Raw genomic sequence first — 18,800 nt, 5'->3', positions numbered from 1 at the left:
GAGAGAGATAGAGAACGTATACATCGTGTCATCTCTCTCTCCCTTCTCTTTTCATTTTCATTTACAAAGGAATGCGTTCAGAGTAATAAATAATAATGATTTTGATAGGAAGTTAAAGAAAACAAAAATAAAAAAGAAAGTATGTGAAAAGAGTGGGAGAAAAGAAAAACAAGAAGATAAAAAGGCCGGCAAAAAAGATGACACTACGAATAACATTCGTTCTTATCTTCTTCACTTGTACTCTCTACTGTCGAGGTAATTATTCTGACGTCGGCAACACCACACCTGAAAAGAAATACCTGTCTATCATACCTGCCTAGAAAAAGAGAAAGAGAGAGAGAGAGAGAGAAAATGTGTGTATCTTACTTTTTACTGATGCGTAACACGATGATCACGTGGTCATCATTGAGTCACATACGAGTCAACGAATGAATTTCTTTCCTGATTCCGATCGTCCTGTCCTGTTTTTTTTTTTCTTCGATGATTTGAGACAATTAGCTTGTTAATAGTACGCTAGTTTCAAATATTCGATGATGATTTTGCTTTGAGATCATTTTTCTTTTCTTTCGTTTTCTTTTCCTTCTTTTTGAACTACTTTTAACCGGATATGTCATCTTTACGATGTAGAATGGAATGTTAAGGTATCGATAAATAATTAGGTCAATAATCGAATCTTCAACAACGGTGATAATCTTGCTGACTTTAACGAATATTTTCTTCGTACTTGGTTAATCCGATCCTCACTCGAAACTCCCTACCATTCGAAATTCCACGTGAATCATCTACACCTGGACCGTTCTTCTGTCTCATGGCTCTGACCTTCTTCTTCTCTCCGGTACAGAGAACGTCATATAACAGATTTAACGACTAGCCGATCGACAAAATTAAAAATTATTTTTCTTTCTCCTTCACTCGTTGCATAATAATAATAGTAATAACTTTTTAGGACTAGATGAAAACTAATTATTTTGATGAAGAGTTTAAAAGTGTCAGGGCCTCGAAGAACCAGATTTTACATAACGACGAATCTGCATATATTTTTTATTTTCTGTTTTTTTTTTGTTTTTCAATTTCATTTAGAATCCAATTATTTTCTTACTTACACGACTATATTCGATACTACTCTTTGTAAATGTTAATTAATTACTATCGTATATTTAATGGGACAAATTTATATAGAATTGCTATTTATTTTGTGCCTTTGTCGAATTAATTTATCAAATTCGTTTACATATGTACATATACATATACACGATAGATATCGAATTGGAATAGTTTACGAATTGTAATTATATAATGGAAATAATGCTTTAGACTAGAACGTTATGACGATTTCATCGTCGCTTTCATAAGCACGTGGATATTGTAATTGATTGTCTCTCGGCGGTATATCAATTTAGAAGTTAAGTACTCGTTAAACATCTCTTCGTGTGAACCGATAAGCACGATGGTCTAACTATAGTGTTTCTTTCGTTAACAAGTATCCTGTGGTTTATCAATAGAACATATGTTGTTCATAAAAATTTAATTAAAAGAAGAATTTGTTTACTTGATTTTTTACATAATATATTCGATGATGAAGCAACCATATCGAGAAAAGACTCATATCGTTTTTCCGGAATTATATTCGCTTGAAATCACGTAATAAATAGCCCTGACTTCATTGTATATAGTCGAGTATAAACATGGAAAGACAACGTCTTATTTATAATTTACGGGAAATTACAATAGAACTTCTTATCTCATTGATTTAAGAGTTATACGATTTTAGAGATCGTCTGATCAGTCTTTTACCAAAATGATCATTGATCGAGCGAAAACCCTTGACACGAATTGCTAAATCGCTTTATGACCTTCCTCGTGATCATGAATGATTCTCTATGTGAATGTAAGAGAATTTTCTGGATTGGAGTTAAAAAAAAAGTAAATTAATATTTCTGTAAATATTTGATAAAACTTTTCGAAGTGTACATTTCTTTTTATTATGAAAAAAAGAATACGCGAACTATGTAATGTTATAATAAATAATTTAAATAATAAATATGTATCACTTTTTCAATTTTTCCGTAAGAAATAAAAGTACTTGAGCAGATATATCAAAGACAAGTCATATTTATTTTCGTATTACTCATGTGGTCTTTCTAGCGATCTCATTGTTAAATATGCAAAGTAACTTAACAAAGATCATTGGGTAATGGTATTATTTTTTCAGATTCTTCTACTCTTTTTTATGATAATTAGTATATTTATTTCTAATTACATTTTTATATTTTTCTTTGTTATCTGAGATTTTGTGTAGATTATTGTTAATTCTTCAGTAAGATTCTTAAGTATTTACAAATTAATTCAGACATTAATCGTTCTGATACTGAAGGATCGACCTTAGTAAAATCTTAAAAGTGTATAAAAGGTTTATATTGTAAAATTATTATTACCACGTTCTTCGAGAAGATACGCAGATATTTAGAAGTTGGCGTTAGCTTTGTTTACAAAAGATCGCATCTCCATTGGGGTACCTGCTATCTGTTAGCAGCTGGTCTATGATGGACCACATGCTCTGTTATCCTCCTCTATCTCCATCCTTTTGTTTTCCGTGGGCCGGCTATTATTTATCGTGTCTGTATTCTCAAAACAACAGTAAGGTTTATCGTACTTACTTCCCGAGATATGTTTTCACCGTTAACAAATTTTTCTTTATCTTTATTTTTACTTTCAAACTTTGATGGATTATTTGACGCATAATGAAAAACTCTCTCGTAAGAAGACCGATACGATGTTTAGTCATGATCGATCGTCTTATATTATGCAAACGATCTTCTAAAAAACATACAAATGATTTGTTTCGATCGATTTCGTCAAATACCTATAAAAAGGTAAAATTTTGTGACACATATCGCATCGTTGTTGTTGATTTCTTCTTTTCTTGATATCTTCTCGGAAAGAACCTGATAATATTCTGGTATTTCCAATATCTATGTCAGTCGTTATTTATAAACTAGATATGATAGAGTGATCTATTTTAATATATAAATTAATCTCTTTGGATGGTACATTGAATCGATTTCATTACATTTTTTTCGTTATATGTACATACAGTTATACATATTATATATATATATTTCTCCGTGTGTATATGTGTATATATGTATATGAATGTGTATGATATATTACATAGAAATGTTCGTATGAAATATGATGAATATATACTAAAGATACATTCAAGGAGTCAACAATGATCGTCATTCACAATGCGACGAAGATTTATTTGAGTATTTGGTCTCTTTCGAATCATAGAAATCGTGCGAGCTGTTTGATAACGAGAGGGCTTTTATCAAGAGAGGAAAGAAAGGACTTCCTTCCCAGCCATGGTCGCGTTGCGTAGAAATAAATGCTTCAAACAAGTGTATGCGTATATTCTACAAATGTGAGAGAGTATGCAAGTATAGAAGCAAACGGGAAAAGCAGATAAAACCAATCATCCGCAGGACATTGCGGTTAAGGACTCGTTTCTCTTTACCACGAGCGTTAATCGAGTCGCGTTTCTTTCACGTTTCTTTCAGAATAAAAAAAAGATCCGTTTCGATTAAATGAATGTATGAATGTGTATTAAAAGAAACAAAAAGAATATAGCTAAAAATAAAAAAAAAATATCTCGGATCTCATCTCACCTCATTTTTCTCTGTTTAAATTAATGGTTTACTTAAAATTTTCCAGCATCATTTTAATCATTTTCGTTACTTCGTTTTATATGAATTTTTTCTTCATATGAATTTCTCAAACGTTTGTTATATTGAAAGCAAGGATACAGATATAATTTCTGAAGCGTACGAGTAAATGTTCTAAAGTGAAAAATATTCTTGTGGAAAGGTCAATGATTATTGTCGCATTGTATCTTTTCTTTTTTACAGTGTCATGCCAGGAAAGGCCTATACTTATGCCACAAGAAAGCGAGATTATTAAGCATGCTGGGTCTTCTATAAATTTTATATGCACTGGTTCTAGGAAGATCTTTTTTTTCTATCCTACGAACTATGGGTCAGACGAAGAAACATCCGAACAGGTTTTCTTCTCTTATAATTTATTATTATTTCTTTTGAAATACAATCAAAATGCATCCATTTGAACTTTTTAAATTTAGTGAAAGTTTTCGTATAAAGTCGAGCACTTATGTTCAATAGATCATATCTTCGGAAATACGAGTAAACGAAACCTATAAAGATTATGAGTACATATACAATTTTCGTCGATCCAAGGCTGTGCCTGGTGACACAGGATGGTATGGTTGTTCCTATCGCAACATAACAATCACTCGAAAGGAATACGATAATCCTGAAATTAGCTGGGCTTATGTTTATGTGGATTGTAAGTAAATATTCAGCAGATTTATTAGATAGATATTGATAATTCGCTTTTGAATTATTCTTATTACCACATGGATTATATTTTAGCACCTGACAGTTCTTTCGTCGAAAATGTAGTCAAAACTATAAAAGGAATAACTGGTAATATGGCTTTAATACCATGTCGACCAACTTTGCCAAGTTTGCAAGTTATTTTGATCGATCAGTTCGACGAAGTAAGAATTACTCTTTTGTTTTTCTTTCATCGATAAGTTAAATTTCGAAAGAGAAAATTTCGATTGAGAAAATTACAATTGCATAACCGATTACTTTCTTATTTCTTAATCACAGGTGGTCGAAATAAGCGAGAATATCTCGTATGATCCGAGATTTGGATATACGATAGATCATCTTAGTTTACACGACAACGGCCTTTTTAGATGCTCCATTACAAGGAACAATGAAACATACGAGGTCAATTATCATTTGGATGTGTTTTGTAAGTATCTAGACACATTACGTTATCATCGTATATAATATTAATTCGATTTGTCTAATTTCTTTAATTTTTTTAATTTTATCATATAATCAAACGATCATCGTCGAATGTCATCAATAATTCTTACTTTTTATTTTATTATATTATTAACTTCTGAGAAATTTTACATATAAAACTGTGCAACTGATAAATAAAAAAAAATATATATATATATTACATATTGTATATTAAAAACTAAATTGGGTTTTCGCAATAGCTAAACAAGACTTGAGTGAACCAAAAATTATCAAAGATACTTTGCGACATGTGGTCCGAGGCCAAACTCTGCGTGTTAATTGTACGATAGACTTGAAAGAGCGTTCCATTCCATTTCAATTTAATTGGAGAACACCGGTAGAGGTAAGTTTATCAGGTTTATTATTCTTTATTATAAAGAGAAATAAATAGAATTCGATGTTAAAGTTTTCGTTATTTTAGAGTCAACGAATAAGCACACATTTACATCCCATAAAAACAAAATTGAATTTAATGCATGTGACCAGTGAATTGATCATACAAAACGTGACGGAAGAGGATGAGGGAGAGTATGAATGTATCATTATAGTTAATGGAGGTACTAATAGTGCGAAGATGAATCTAACGATACATGGTAAATTTTTCTTTTTCTTTTTTTTTTTTTGATTTTATTAAAACGAAAATTAAATAATCTTAAATCGATGATATAACTTGCAGATCCGAACAAAAAGTATATCAATTTAACGTCACAAGATCCAAATAGGCGTAATGTGAGAAAAAATTACAGTAACGTAATGTGGGTCGTTTACTATGATGCCTATCCTGAAGCTCACTTAAGATGGTACGTCATCTGTTTTCTATATTTTCTTCAACATCGATATAACTCGTAACGTTATATTTTCGCGAAAAAGGTTTGATCATAACGGCCATGAGATCATGGATGATTGGTCGAATCCAGAGATAACTAAATACGCTATCAACAAAACTCCAACGAAAACGATTTTAAGAATCAATCGATTGGAAATCGAGGATACGGGAATCTATACGCTTGAGGCTACCAACGATTACACAAATAAGTCTCTTAATTTTACGTTGTCCGTATTAGGTAATTAAAATGATGTAAATTCCCATGGTTTTTAGTATCTTTTCTTGTTATTATTTTTTTAATTATTTTTTTATTTTAGCCAAGCCGACGCTACTATTCAAAGAGATAGAATCATATTATTCGCCTGGTCAAATCGTTGAGATCCATTGTTACGTAATAGCTTTTCCAGAGCCAGAAATTTCTTGGAGTTTCTTACAATGTCCGAATTATCCGTCCCGATGGAACTCGAGTCTAATCGAATTAACGGTAATTAACATAACACGCCTGACGATCGTATACAATGTAGATGTCATTTTTTTGAATGATATTCTTTTTTATTCTTTTTGATTAAATAACGAAAAATAATTGAAAGAATTTTATTACTATTGTTCACGTAGCATATTACGGAGATACAACAAAAATTATTCCTTTCAAAAGCAACAATGGAAATCGAAGCGTCCGGTTTCATTAATTGTACAGCCTGCAACTCGGAGGGCTGCGATTCAACGATCACTAATATTATTGTATCTGGTAAGTAAATTATTTTACATATTTTTTAATCAATGACAACGATTAACGTAACCTTAGTTAAGTTAAGATGATTAATTTATATTAATAATGATATTAAAGATGGTAACGGAGGGTTCAGTATAATGGATCCAAAAGAACCAATTGTCGAAGGTGATGACATCGAAATCATTTGTGCAGCTTCTATTTATAATTATACGGAAAACATTCAATGGCAGGATAATAACGACAAGTCAATTTTAGAAGATGGTAAAAACAAAACATAACGGATATTATTGCACGAAATATAGTTTGTAGCTTACTCAACAATATTTCTAATTAATAATTATGTACATACAATCTATATATTCAAATTTTTCAGAGAGAATACAAGTCATTCTTAAAACAACTCCGTTCACTTATCGTGCGATATTGCAAGTAAAAAAAGTAAATATGAATGACGCGATGATTTATAATTGTATTGGAGAAACTAAGGATGGAAATAAGGAAAATTTGGAATATAATTTGGTGGTTTACAGTAATTATCATTAGTGATCATGAAAGAAATTAATAAAGAAAATTAATTCGTTGATGCAACAATTTTTTTATTTTCAGGGCAGAAAAAGCCGTCGTTTACAAATGTTAACTTGAATGAAACTGATTTGATCGTTGATTTCGGTACAGAAAATCATAAGCTTATTATTTTAAAATGTTTTGTAGATGCTATGCCTAAAGCAAAAGTTACATGGTATAAGGTAAACTATATTCGTTCGTTAGATATTATATAATACATGTGTATATGTATGTATATATATATATATGTATCATTTTTAGGATAACGTAAAATTAAAAAATAACGAACAATACGAATTAAAGTATGATGATCAAGAACTTCACATAAAATACGTATTTGAGCACGATAGTGGAAAATATTCTTGTAAAGCTGAAAATCGTTTGGGAAGAGAAGAGGCTTATCAAAATATAACGATAAAGGGTATGCTATTGATTTGTTTGAATAAATATAAAAAAAAATCGTTTGATCTCTTATTTTTATCAATATAATTGTTTTTTTTTTGTGCATGTACTTTTTTCCAGGAAAAGAGTTACCTAAGGGATTGATAATCTTGATCGTCATTTTGTTCATCGTAGTTGTGATCTTGATAGTTTACTTTACGATTAAAGTTCGTCGTGAAAAGGTAAACGATAATGTTAAAATGAGAAAACGAGTTGTATAAGAATAATTAAAAAATAATTTTTTTTATTCCGATAATTGCACAGATAATGAGAAAGGAGCTATTAGAAACTGGTTTAATGCATTTCGAAGAAGGTGCTCTGGAATGTTTAAATCCTGAGTTGACGGTAGACGATCAAGCGGAATTACTTCCTTACGATAAAAAATGGGAATTTCCAAGAGAAAGATTGAAGCTTGGTAAATGAATATGTCAAGAATAGTTTAAGGATCGTATGTTTTTATGATAATCGTTTCACCGTGCTGGCCCATAAATTTGTTTGTAATAATGGCGCGGTCCAAATGTTTATAATATAAATAGAATTTTTACGAACCTGTATATTATTTTAGAATCACTGTATATTATTTTAAAGATAGCAGTTACTTTGGTATATACTATACGCGAACTCGCAAGAACATTCTTAGTAGTAATCATTTATTATATAGAACAACATAGCGCGATCCAATATTGGACGGTTAAATTCATAGATTCGTAGATTAAAAAACGTTAACATTAACTAATGCTTGTGTAACAATAATTTAGGAAAACAATTGGGTAGTGGAGCGTTTGGGGTAGTTATGAAAGCCGAAGCTCAAGGAATTTACGAAGACGAAGCTATAACGACAGTTGCTGTAAAAATGGTACGACGTACAACCGATCCAACTTACGTTCGAGCACTTGCAAGCGAATTGAAGATCATGGTACATCTTGGTAAACATTTGAACGTTGTCAATCTTTTGGGTGCTTGTACGAAAAATATTTCGAAACGTACGTGTTATTGATATCTTTCGTTTTATATGAGGAAGTAATTGAAATTGAAACGATATATCCAATTTGGTTCATTGTTTGTTCTAGGCGAATTATTGGTCATCGTTGAGTACTGTCGGTTTGGTAATTTGCACAATTATTTGTTGAGACATAGAACGGACTTTATCAATCAAATCGATCCTGCTACTGGTAAATTTGATCCTACGATAGGTATCGATCTCCTCACAAGAACGGCCAGTATAAGCAGCAATAATAGGTTTGTTTGTATCTGATATGTTTTCTTTTCTTATTCCCAAGATGATACTATTTTTCTAACATATGTTTTATGTCTTGATGTGTATTATATTAATTACATTTATTTACACTGTCATTTATTAAGTTACGATCATTCATTTAATGATAAAAGATCATACGTTAAAACTTATAACTAATATTTTTGCAAATAGTCTAAACTTGCCGTTGAATCATAAACAATATTTCATTTCGATTGGTTTTTATATTAATAATGATTATTTATTCTTCTAATTTTCCCAAAATTGAGATTTAGATAAAAAAACAATACCTTATTTCATCAAAACTCTTAGACCCATTTTCCAAATAAAATTACAAATATACAAGAATTGCACGTTTAATAATACACATAGAATACTTTAAGTGTTATTAGTATCATTAATCTTCTAACGAATGTTATAGTAATAATTGTTAATCTCTTAACTAATAACTCTTATTATAAATTACATAATGATAATTGTTATTCAGTATAATAATAATAATCTTTCGCTTTAATCGTTAATACCAACAATAACACGAGAATGATGAAGATGCATGCAAGGGGCTGCGGTTTAACGACTCTTCTTTTTTTCTTCTGCCCGTGCGATAGGATAAAATATGCGGCATTATCCTTTTCTCGCAGTATCAGTGCGAATTCCGGCACCGAGATGGTACAGTATTATGCTCATAATACCACGGACTCTCAAGGTGTGAGTATGTCCCCGGATGGCTGTATACTTAGCAATAACTCGTCTCAGCCTGGTTGGCGATCCAATTATCGTGGTGATTATAAGGATCATAATCTGAAACCGATTTGTACTCAAGATCTTTTGTCCTGGGCATTTCAAGTGGCTCGTGGTATGGAGTATCTTAGTCAGAGAAGAGTAAGTAGTTCGAACTTGTGTTAATTACAAGTTACAAAAAACGTTGGTACATATGTTACTTATAAAAAAAAAAAAAACAAATATCGAGTTTGTCAATGCACATTAATAGTTTTAAAAATATATATTTCATAATATTTTGTTGTATATTTCCATTTTTCTATAATTTGGATCAAATTGATTATAATTAGTCGAATATAACATTAGGTTCTGCACGGTGATTTGGCAGCAAGAAACATTTTACTTGCTGAGAATAACGTAGTAAAGATCTGTGATTTTGGATTGGCGAAGACTATGTACAAAGACGGTAATTATAAAAAGAAAGGTGATGGACCATTGCCCATAAAATGGATGGCCATCGAATCGATAAGAGATCGAGTGTTTTCAACGCAATCGGATATATGGTCCTTCGGAATAGTTCTATGGGAATTCTTCACCTTGGCTGAGACTCCGTATCCCGGTATGGAAGCTGAGAAACAGTATCAAAAACTTATAGAAGGTTACAGAATGGAACAGCCAGCATATGCCACTCCAGAAGTGTAAGTATATATATATACATACGTTTTATAATATGTTCAAAGTATAATATATATAATGAAATATTTTGTAAATCTTTTCGAATTTAAAAAAAAATTATTTTTCGTTCTAATACTCGTTTTATAGATACAATATAATGTTGCAATGCTGGAAAGCCAAGCCAACTTTGCGTCCAAGTTTCACAGAATTGGTGGACAGCATAGGTGATTTATTAGAGGAAAGTGTAAGAACGGTGAGTCACTGTCGATCGATTTGATCATCAATTATAAATAAGTTTATAATTAATTAAATATTTATCAAGAGAATAATCTAATATAATAAGAATTATTTTTCTTCATTTTTTACAATTTTTAGCACTACATAAGTCTGAATACACCGTATATGGATATGAACACGATGATTTTGGATGGCAAGAACGATTATCTCACAATGATGTCAGCACCTGATCATGCAGCTCTATCATTGCCTATGGGTGATTATGTGAATACTTCTATCTTGGAAAATGCAACCGAGTCAGCATATTTGTGTATGAGTCCAACGAATCACGGAGACGAGTCGGGTATCTTTAGTCCCAGGCCGAATTCAGAAAAATCTCGTTTCGAATTTCCTTTGGTGACGTCTGATTCCGAGGATGCAGTTGAATTATCACCGATGTTGAAAAACGTAGAGGATCCTTATTTGAAACCGATAAATGTGCATGAACGCAGAGCAGAATTTTCTCGGCAACGGCAAGTCGCGAGTGCTCAATCGATCGATCGAATCAACGAAAGAGATTCTGGTTATTGTAACACTCCACGAAATCTTCATTTAATAGATCTGAATGAGAAATCAAGGGAAAAGGATCAAGAAGAGGAGGAAGAAGAACAGGATGAAGATCGGACGGACTCCATTCTGAAAAAAAAAGAATACACTCCGTCCATCATAAGAACCCAAGACAATTATGTGAACATGCCTAAACAGAAGAATGATTTAAAAAGGGATATGCCTGATGGCTTTAGTAATCCCAGCTACGTCATGATGGGGAATGAACTCAATCAGTCGATAGCGTGAATTAGAATTGATCTCGTTGTTGGAAGATTTATTAAAGTGAACAATTGACAGTGAAAGTTTGATTAGTTCAAGGACAACCGAGGCATGTTAATTTTATTAGAAAGTCGATTACGAGAATGCAAATTTATGTTGCATCATACCATCGTGTTGTTACTTATATTTTTTTTTATACACTTTCCATGAACATTTCTATTGAATTATGCGTTTCAAGAAATTCTAAGAAACGTTTTTAATATAGGATAGGAATTAGATTTTAATGATCATTTCATCGTACGTGTCATTGTCATTAAAGTTTTATCGTGCCCGCGTTTAAGTACAAAAATTCAATGTTCCTAAGGTACGTGCACGAAATCTTTTTTTTTAATTATTATATCTTCTTACAAAATGATCAATCTTTTTTTTTTAGAAAAATTTTTATATTCACCGCAAAAAAAAAATCGGAACACTGCATTATATCGCACAATTTTTTCATTTTTCTTTTTTTATAAACGAAATAGTTCAAGTCTAAATGATAATATATAAAATTGTGTCCATATATATATATATATATATATATATATATATATATATATATTATTTTATGATTCAACAATATTGCTGATTGATAAAATGTATGTATCTTATGACTAGTGAATATTCTACGCGAGTATAATATGTGTGCTTCTCTAATGAGAAACTGCAATTGACTGTATAACTTAATATATTTACTGCTTATAAGCTGGAAAGATATATTAACACTTTTCGTATGTATAACTTTGGTTGAGAATAATATCTAAAAACATATATCGAAAAACACCGAACTTCGTAACACAAATGATATAGTAGTAGTAGTAGTAGTATTTGTCAGTACTTAATACTCGTAATATGTACAATATTCAGTGTTGCAGAAATGGTGCTATCACATACGTATATGTCACATTTATATATATATGGTAGGAACATATGTATATGTGTGTTATATAACATTATTAATATGTAAGCTGAATAATTCGACCAAAGGACAAATATATAATTAACTAATTATAAAGTCATACTTAATAAGTATAAGATAAATGTGCGTATGTGTGTGTGATGTATGATATGACCATTATATTTTAGTATGTCTATATTAATAAATATAACTTCTAGAAAGAATAAAGATACGACAATTATCGTTGCCTCGAACAAATTTATGTAAATTTTACATCTTATAGAATTTTATAAATGTATTGGAAATAAAAATTTCTTTTTAATATAAGATATAAGCAAATATAAATTAAAAATAAAATAAACATTCACATATTGCGTTAGTCGTTACATCCAAATGTAATTTTATATATACAAATTATAACTTCGGATCTATTTCTTCTGAGATTCTAATAGAATACGGTACGTCGTATATAGTTGCACAATTACGAGAACGTCGGCCTTTTTTAATGATATCGTTGACTAACTTCCTTTTATACTGTATCCATCTAAAAATATTATCGTTCATTGAATATATGTATATATGCAATGGATAAAACTATGTAAATGTAACGATCAATTTTACTTTCTATTTTTGACGAACTCTTTAAACAATTCCTGACTGTTTAAAAATTTCGAATCCATAAATAATCTAACTCTGTGCCAAATGTTTGCGTAATTATGTTTCATTAGCCAATATCGTGGAATAAGGAGACATCGTACAGGAGTTATGGATACGATTCTTCGATTATCCATTTTCTCGCCTAATAAACGAACGTTTCATTATTCAATTACGAATATACGATGATATTACGAACGTAAAGTTTATTTGTCCAACCTATTCCAAAACAGGCACCCCTATAAAATATGCACACTTGCATAAATATCGTGCGAACGTCTTTCGGATAACTTTGTAACAAAACCGATGGTTCTCTCATCAACATTTCCGCAACATCCGTTATCTCATGCCATTCGTTCACCTTTGGTTATTAATATTAATAATTCCATTCATATACTCTTCAATTACATTCCATTCACTTACAACATCTAGAAGCGTGGCTGTCACGATACTCATACGTTCCAGATCAACATGCTTGTAATCTGCTCTTTTGGATAATATAACTTGAGTATAGTCCATCATCGTATCGCTTGACTCTACTTTGGTCCAATCATCGCCCTATGTAATTGGTATACCGTTAATTAAAGAGAAAATTCAAAACAGACACACATTTTCGAGATAAATAATTAAAAAAAAAAGAATTATTGTAATTAATTAAGAATTTCTACCACGTCATTATCGACTTTTGATTCTTTTTGTTTAATTTCATTAGTGTCAATATTTTTCTTATTTTTGTTTAATTTTGATACAGTTTTCGAGTCGTACAATTCGTATTTCATTTCTTGGATAGTAGGTTTCTCTCTAACGAGTATATGTTCTATCATACGACATTCACCTTCCAATAAAAAATGTACATAATTGACCATACCTTTTCCGTCACCTAACAATACCTTGAAAAATGAAGATTTTTTAGATTAGTTAATTCTTAGAAAATATGCAATGATTAGACGAATGTCGGTGATATAATTCTTATATATAATAATACCTCGTTGGCTTGGAAATGTTTCAGCTTGCTCAAAATGCAACACTCTCGTATAGTTTCTTCGTCCCATAATTTAAAGTAATTGAAATTGACCAGAGCGTCTTGCAAAAGGTTCCATTCATTCATTAAATTATCTCGTAATATTTCATTGAAATCTTCGAGACTGATAAGTATCAAATCTACCGGAGCTGAAAAAGAAAAATATAATTAATCGCAGTTAGTAAAATTGTTATGATTCGGATTATTTACTTTTAGTCACTATCGTAGCTGTTCTTGGTATATTATGTAACAATGCAATTTCACCAAATATGTCTCCCGGATGCATAGAACCCATATCAACTTCCATGGTTTCACCTATTAATTAAAAGATTATTATCGATAATGATGACTTTCATGAAAGTTTGATAAAGAAAGAAAAGAATTTAGAAAAAAGTTATACCGGTAATATTATCGGTAACGACTCTCGACAAGTTGACCTCCCCATTAATGATAAAGTAAAGATTCCAAGCCTCGTGACCTTGACGAACGATCACACGATTTCGTGGTAAATACTGATAAAGACATTCAGATGTCAACAATTTTCTATGCTCCTCCGGATATTTTCGAAATATTTGTAATTTTTTGAATAATTCATAAATGTAAGTCTTATCGGATGATGACCTCTCAAATGGATTTATTAGCAAGATAGAACGATCCTTTGATTGGAAAATATTAAAAAAGCAAAAAAAAAAAAACAAAGAAAAGGAAAAAAACAGAAATAAGAAAATATTATTCGAAATAATTATGAGAGTATCATTTTATTTATCTTTTTTTCTTTTTCACAAACCTGCAAGGTCAATACTTTTTTTTCGACTTTCTTCTCAATCAATTTACTAGTCATTTTGATACTAATTGCAACGTCGTCGGTAATTTCTTCAACTATAATTTCTTCGGTCAACCATTCTATAAATTCGAGAACTAATCTCACAATAGCACGAAACATATTACGACCCTTTAATTTGTTGGTCTAATAAGATATTTACAATGTGTTAATAACAATTTTATAAAATTTGCGATCATTTTTTAACTTACCCTGATACGGAATAATGATCTTTTTGATAAAACTGCACTGAACGATTTTCTCAAAGATACTGTCATTAAAACAGACATTCTTTCGAATGTTGTTTAAAATAATACTATTTTGAATATAGTAATATTATTAAAAATATTAATATAAATATATACGTGCGTACATATATCTTTTTAAATGAAAGTTCATTTTGTTATATCAATAAATCGATTTCATCCTGCTTTCTTTGCCCCCATTTAGTATAATAACGTCAACATAGACACTAATCATGATTTCAAAAGACAAACTAAAATGACAAGAAAATATTTTATTGCTTAAAAATTTCATATCACGTTTCACGACAATTATTTAATTGTTTCAAATAAAAATTTGAAAATTCCGCTATATGTGTAATATTTTTTGTCCAATACGCGTTCTAGTTTCTTTCGATCTCTACAGTGATTGGTTGAAACATCCAGATACAACGTAGTTCAATCGAAGATAATACTATATATAAGTGTTTTTCTGCATACGCTGCGTGTGTAGAAGTTACTTCGTGAAGTGACTTTCAGTTTTTACGTAAAGTATTCATTCGTAAATGAAAATATGGTAAAAATATAATATTGCAAATGCTACGTATAAACATAAAGTTATAAAATTTATTAAAATAATTATTAATATTATAAATCCTCGTAAATTCATTGTTACATTGTTCTTAGGTTATGTTAATCATGACAGCTACACTTTTGCATTTTTCTTATTTATTATTGCTAATAAAACAAATATATTCTAATTGATTAAAAATAAAAGAAATTATAAACCATAAAAAATTTCTAATAAAAATATCTATAGAAAGTATATTAGAAAGTATTGATTAAGTGTAATATAAATATTACTTTAACGTATTACAGAGTTTTGGATTACCATCGTTAATACCTAAGCCTGCTGTGGCTGACCAATTTAATCTTAAAGATGATACATATGGTATTCCAAATCCTATGGTTTCTGGGTAAATATTATTTTAATGAAATTTCGTGAAATTTGTTTATTTAATTATTTAATTATATTTGATTTATTTAATTATATTTGATTATACTATACATTTTGATTATATAGGTTAGCAGGAACAAGGCAAAAAATTGGTTATTCACATCCTTTAGAAGCTTCAGAATTAAATGTAATTATAAATTTTTATTATTATATATAATTCATTATAATAATATATAAAATTTTATATTATTATAAGCAATATGTAGATAATATAATTTGATTGCTTTTAGCATAAGAAAAATCAAGAATGTATGAATATGGTCTTATTACGTAATGCTCAAGGATTACATGCTCCATTGCGTCTTGCAATGGAATTAAAAGCAGCTGAGAAAGTTGGTAGACTTCCCTTTTTACCATCATCAAATATTATGAGAGATGTTATTCTTGGTAGAGATGAAGAAATTGGGTAATTTATTATACTTCTCTCACAATCTAACGTTTAAATGGACAATGATTACAATTGAAAATTTTTAATTAGATTTGAGGATATATTAAATACACCTGAATTCCGAGAACAAATGGGACAACCTCACGCCGTAGTAGAAAAAAGTCTTGGAATTCTTTAAGAAGGAGGTACGATTATTAATAGAACGTACTATTTTGTTTATAAGAAATACTTGTGATGCACAATCAAAGTTTAAAAAATAAATATTATGATCTGTATTACTAACGAAATAACAGTTAACTTAAATTAATTTGTCACGATTCAAATGAATGTATTTTTCTTTTATTTTAAATTAATAAAAGTTACTTTTAAATAAATTGATATATTTTAGATTTTCCTTATAATTATATTTGTCTTATTGCAGAGTTGCATCATTCACAGCCATCTGAATTATATTACCAATAATGCAAATAGGAACACTTATACATTCTTAATATTTAGAATTCTTTAAATCATTAAGTTTTTGTTAGATTAATTATATAGACAACGTAGGAAGAAAGTTCACAAGGCTATCAAAAAAGTTAAGATAAGTTTATCAAAGAGATACAGTACATTATTGCTCTATATTGATAAATATGTCAAATTAGTTAACTCATTAAACATTGTAATCTGTATAATCACAAGTCACATTGATTACATTCCATACAGTCTAACCAATTTCGAAAGTACCTACTTTAAACCGATGTTTGATGAAATTTTATTGTATAATTCTTCATTAAAAAAAAAAAAATCATTTCATTTCATGATAATATATTAATTTTGATCAGTTATACATTATTTCAACTGATATGCATTCCTTATACTATTTTTAAATTTCAAATTTTCTATTATATTTCAATGAGAGACATCTTTGTGTAAATTTATACTACATTTATAATATTTATTAAATGGAAATATTCAAAGCATATTTAATTATTTCAAAAGATTATTTGTATCGTGTTTTCCTTTTAACGAGATATATTAAAATCTTTATAATTAAAAGAGAATTTTTATAATAAAAGAAAATTTCAAGAGAATTCGTCCATGTATAAAATCATGAGATTTCGACATTTGGCAACACTGATTCGTTAATATAAAAATACAAAAATTTTTCCCCGCCGTTCTCAAGTCCATTCCTATTTTGAACTGCACGTATGTAAGATCGTTCTTTGTAAAGTGTTACTGATACAATGTGCGACATAAAAGTATTGGATGGTGGTATCTCGACACAATTAGCGTTACACGTGGGTGACAGGATCGATGGTGATCCATTATGGACAGCACGTTTTTTAGCCACAAATCCAGAGGCTATCTATAAAACGCATTTGGATTTTTTAAGAGCCGGTTCCGATATAATAGAAACAAATACTTACCAAGCTTCGATCGAGGGATTCATGAAATACTTGGGAGTTACTAAAGATGAAAGCACCAAATTAATTTACAAAGCTGTTGAATATTCTAAAAGAGCATTGGAAACTTATCTTGAAGAAATAAAAAATAATCCGAACGTACCTAATCCTAAACCATTAATTGCTGGATCCTGTGGACCATATGGTGCTGCATTACATGATGCTTCGGAGTACACTGGTCACTATGGAGCTTATGTATCTTCACAAGTTATGAAAGATTGGCACAGGCCAAGGATCTCAATTTTATTAGATGCTGGTGTAGATTTATTGGCATTAGAAACTATACCTTGTAAAGAAGAAGCTAAAGCATTAATTGAATTATTGAAAGAATTCCCAAATGCGAAGGCATGGTTATCCTTTTCTTGTCAAAATGGTAAAACTTTAGCAGATGGTACAGACTTTCAAGAAATAGCTATGCAATGTTATAAAGAAGCTCAACCTGGTCAATTAATTGGTATTGGTGTTAATTGTATTGCTCCACAATATGTTACCTCTTTATTAAAAGGTATCAATAAAGAAAATTCTACAGATTTTGTACCATTGGTGGTATATCCCAATAGTGGAGAAAAATATACAATAGTAGAAGGATGGAAGAAAGATAAAGAGTACTATCCTTTGCATCAATTTGTTCATGAATGGTTGAATCTTGGAGTAAGATATATTGGTGGATGCTGTAGAACGCAAGCTACAGATATAAAGAAAATACGCACGGAAGTACAAACTTGGCTAAAAATAAAAAATTCTACTGCTTCATCTTCATGAAATTCTTTTTGATTCCTGCATTTCTATAATAAGTTAATAATAAGAGAATATATGCTACAAGCAGGAAATCTGAAAGAGAACATTTTGATAAATTTGATAAATATATAAAAAACTAGATAAATAGATATTTCTCTGTTACTATCATGTGCCTTTAAGACAATAATTCAGCAAATTAGATACTTGTCATAATTGTTGATTTTTTACAGTATATATTGAAACTGTTTTATAAATAACTAAATATGTATGTGTGTATATATATGTGTATAATGTTGATTATTGTATATAATATAAAATTTGTAATATGGCTTCATAGGTTTATCTTTGAATATACAAAACATTTATATAATAATGTACCAAAGAATACATTTAAATATTATATTA

The 18,800-nt window shown here is 29.9% G+C and overlaps 4 protein-coding genes across 6 annotated transcripts; 3 read left to right on the top strand and 1 right to left on the bottom strand.

Moving 5' to 3' along the window:
- The first annotated feature begins 84 nt into the window (after positions 1-84).
- On the top strand, positions 85-11,517 carry LOC122628092 (vascular endothelial growth factor receptor 1). Of its 2 annotated transcripts, none has more exons than XM_043809936.1 (23): positions 85-255; positions 3,909-4,060; positions 4,179-4,362; positions 4,449-4,576; positions 4,692-4,839; positions 5,096-5,238; positions 5,317-5,488; positions 5,572-5,695; positions 5,766-5,959; positions 6,039-6,205; positions 6,337-6,469; positions 6,569-6,715; positions 6,828-6,983; positions 7,061-7,200; positions 7,280-7,439; positions 7,541-7,641; positions 7,724-7,874; positions 8,218-8,442; positions 8,530-8,698; positions 9,356-9,596; positions 9,801-10,132; positions 10,257-10,362; positions 10,485-11,517. In XM_043809936.1, exons 1-23 carry the CDS (start codon positions 198-200, stop codon positions 11,178-11,180), a joined length of 4,227 nt encoding a protein of 1,408 aa, XP_043665871.1. In that variant the 5' UTR covers positions 85-197; the 3' UTR covers positions 11,181-11,517. The 2 variants fall into 2 exon arrangements, with proteins under 2 accessions (XP_043665871.1, XP_043665870.1); XM_043809935.1 differs by having other exon boundaries at positions 9,323-9,596.
- An 878-nt stretch (positions 11,518-12,395) lies between these two features.
- Positions 12,396-14,746, bottom strand: LOC122627780. The gene is made up of 9 exons (XM_043809273.1): positions 14,553-14,746; positions 14,166-14,421; positions 13,976-14,080; positions 13,730-13,914; positions 13,413-13,634; positions 13,168-13,302; positions 12,964-13,105; positions 12,712-12,889; positions 12,396-12,634 (listed from the first exon to the last, which is right to left on the bottom strand). The coding sequence occupies exons 1-9, from the start codon at positions 14,706-14,708 to the stop codon at positions 12,505-12,507; spliced, it is 1,509 nt and encodes a 502-aa protein (XP_043665208.1). The 5' UTR covers positions 14,709-14,746; the 3' UTR covers positions 12,396-12,504.
- A 504-nt stretch (positions 14,747-15,250) lies between these two features.
- LOC122627718 (proteasome maturation protein) lies at positions 15,251-16,886 on the top strand. Of its 2 annotated transcripts, XM_043809088.1 has the most exons (6): positions 15,251-15,383; positions 15,686-15,783; positions 15,891-15,951; positions 16,055-16,230; positions 16,303-16,397; positions 16,634-16,886. In XM_043809088.1, the coding sequence occupies exons 1-5, from the start codon at positions 15,381-15,383 to the stop codon at positions 16,388-16,390; spliced, it is 426 nt and encodes a 141-aa protein (XP_043665023.1). In that variant the 5' UTR covers positions 15,251-15,380; the 3' UTR covers positions 16,391-16,397; positions 16,634-16,886. The 2 variants fall into 2 exon arrangements, with proteins under 2 accessions (XP_043665023.1, XP_043665022.1); XM_043809087.1 differs by lacking the exon at positions 16,634-16,886 and having other exon boundaries at positions 16,303-16,586.
- Positions 16,887-17,279: 393 nt separating this feature from the next.
- On the top strand, positions 17,280-18,683 carry LOC122627717 (homocysteine S-methyltransferase-like). The gene has a single exon (XM_043809086.1). It carries the CDS (start codon positions 17,439-17,441, stop codon positions 18,417-18,419), a length of 981 nt encoding a protein of 326 aa, XP_043665021.1. The 5' UTR covers positions 17,280-17,438; the 3' UTR covers positions 18,420-18,683.
- Positions 18,684-18,800: the final 117 nt, after the last annotated feature.

This window comes from Vespula pensylvanica, chromosome 3 (genome assembly GCF_014466175.1).
Source record: "Vespula pensylvanica isolate Volc-1 chromosome 3, ASM1446617v1, whole genome shotgun sequence".
NCBI lineage: Eukaryota > Metazoa > Arthropoda > Insecta > Hymenoptera > Vespidae > Vespula > Vespula pensylvanica.
This window is presented reverse-complemented; position numbering and strand designations above follow the sequence as displayed.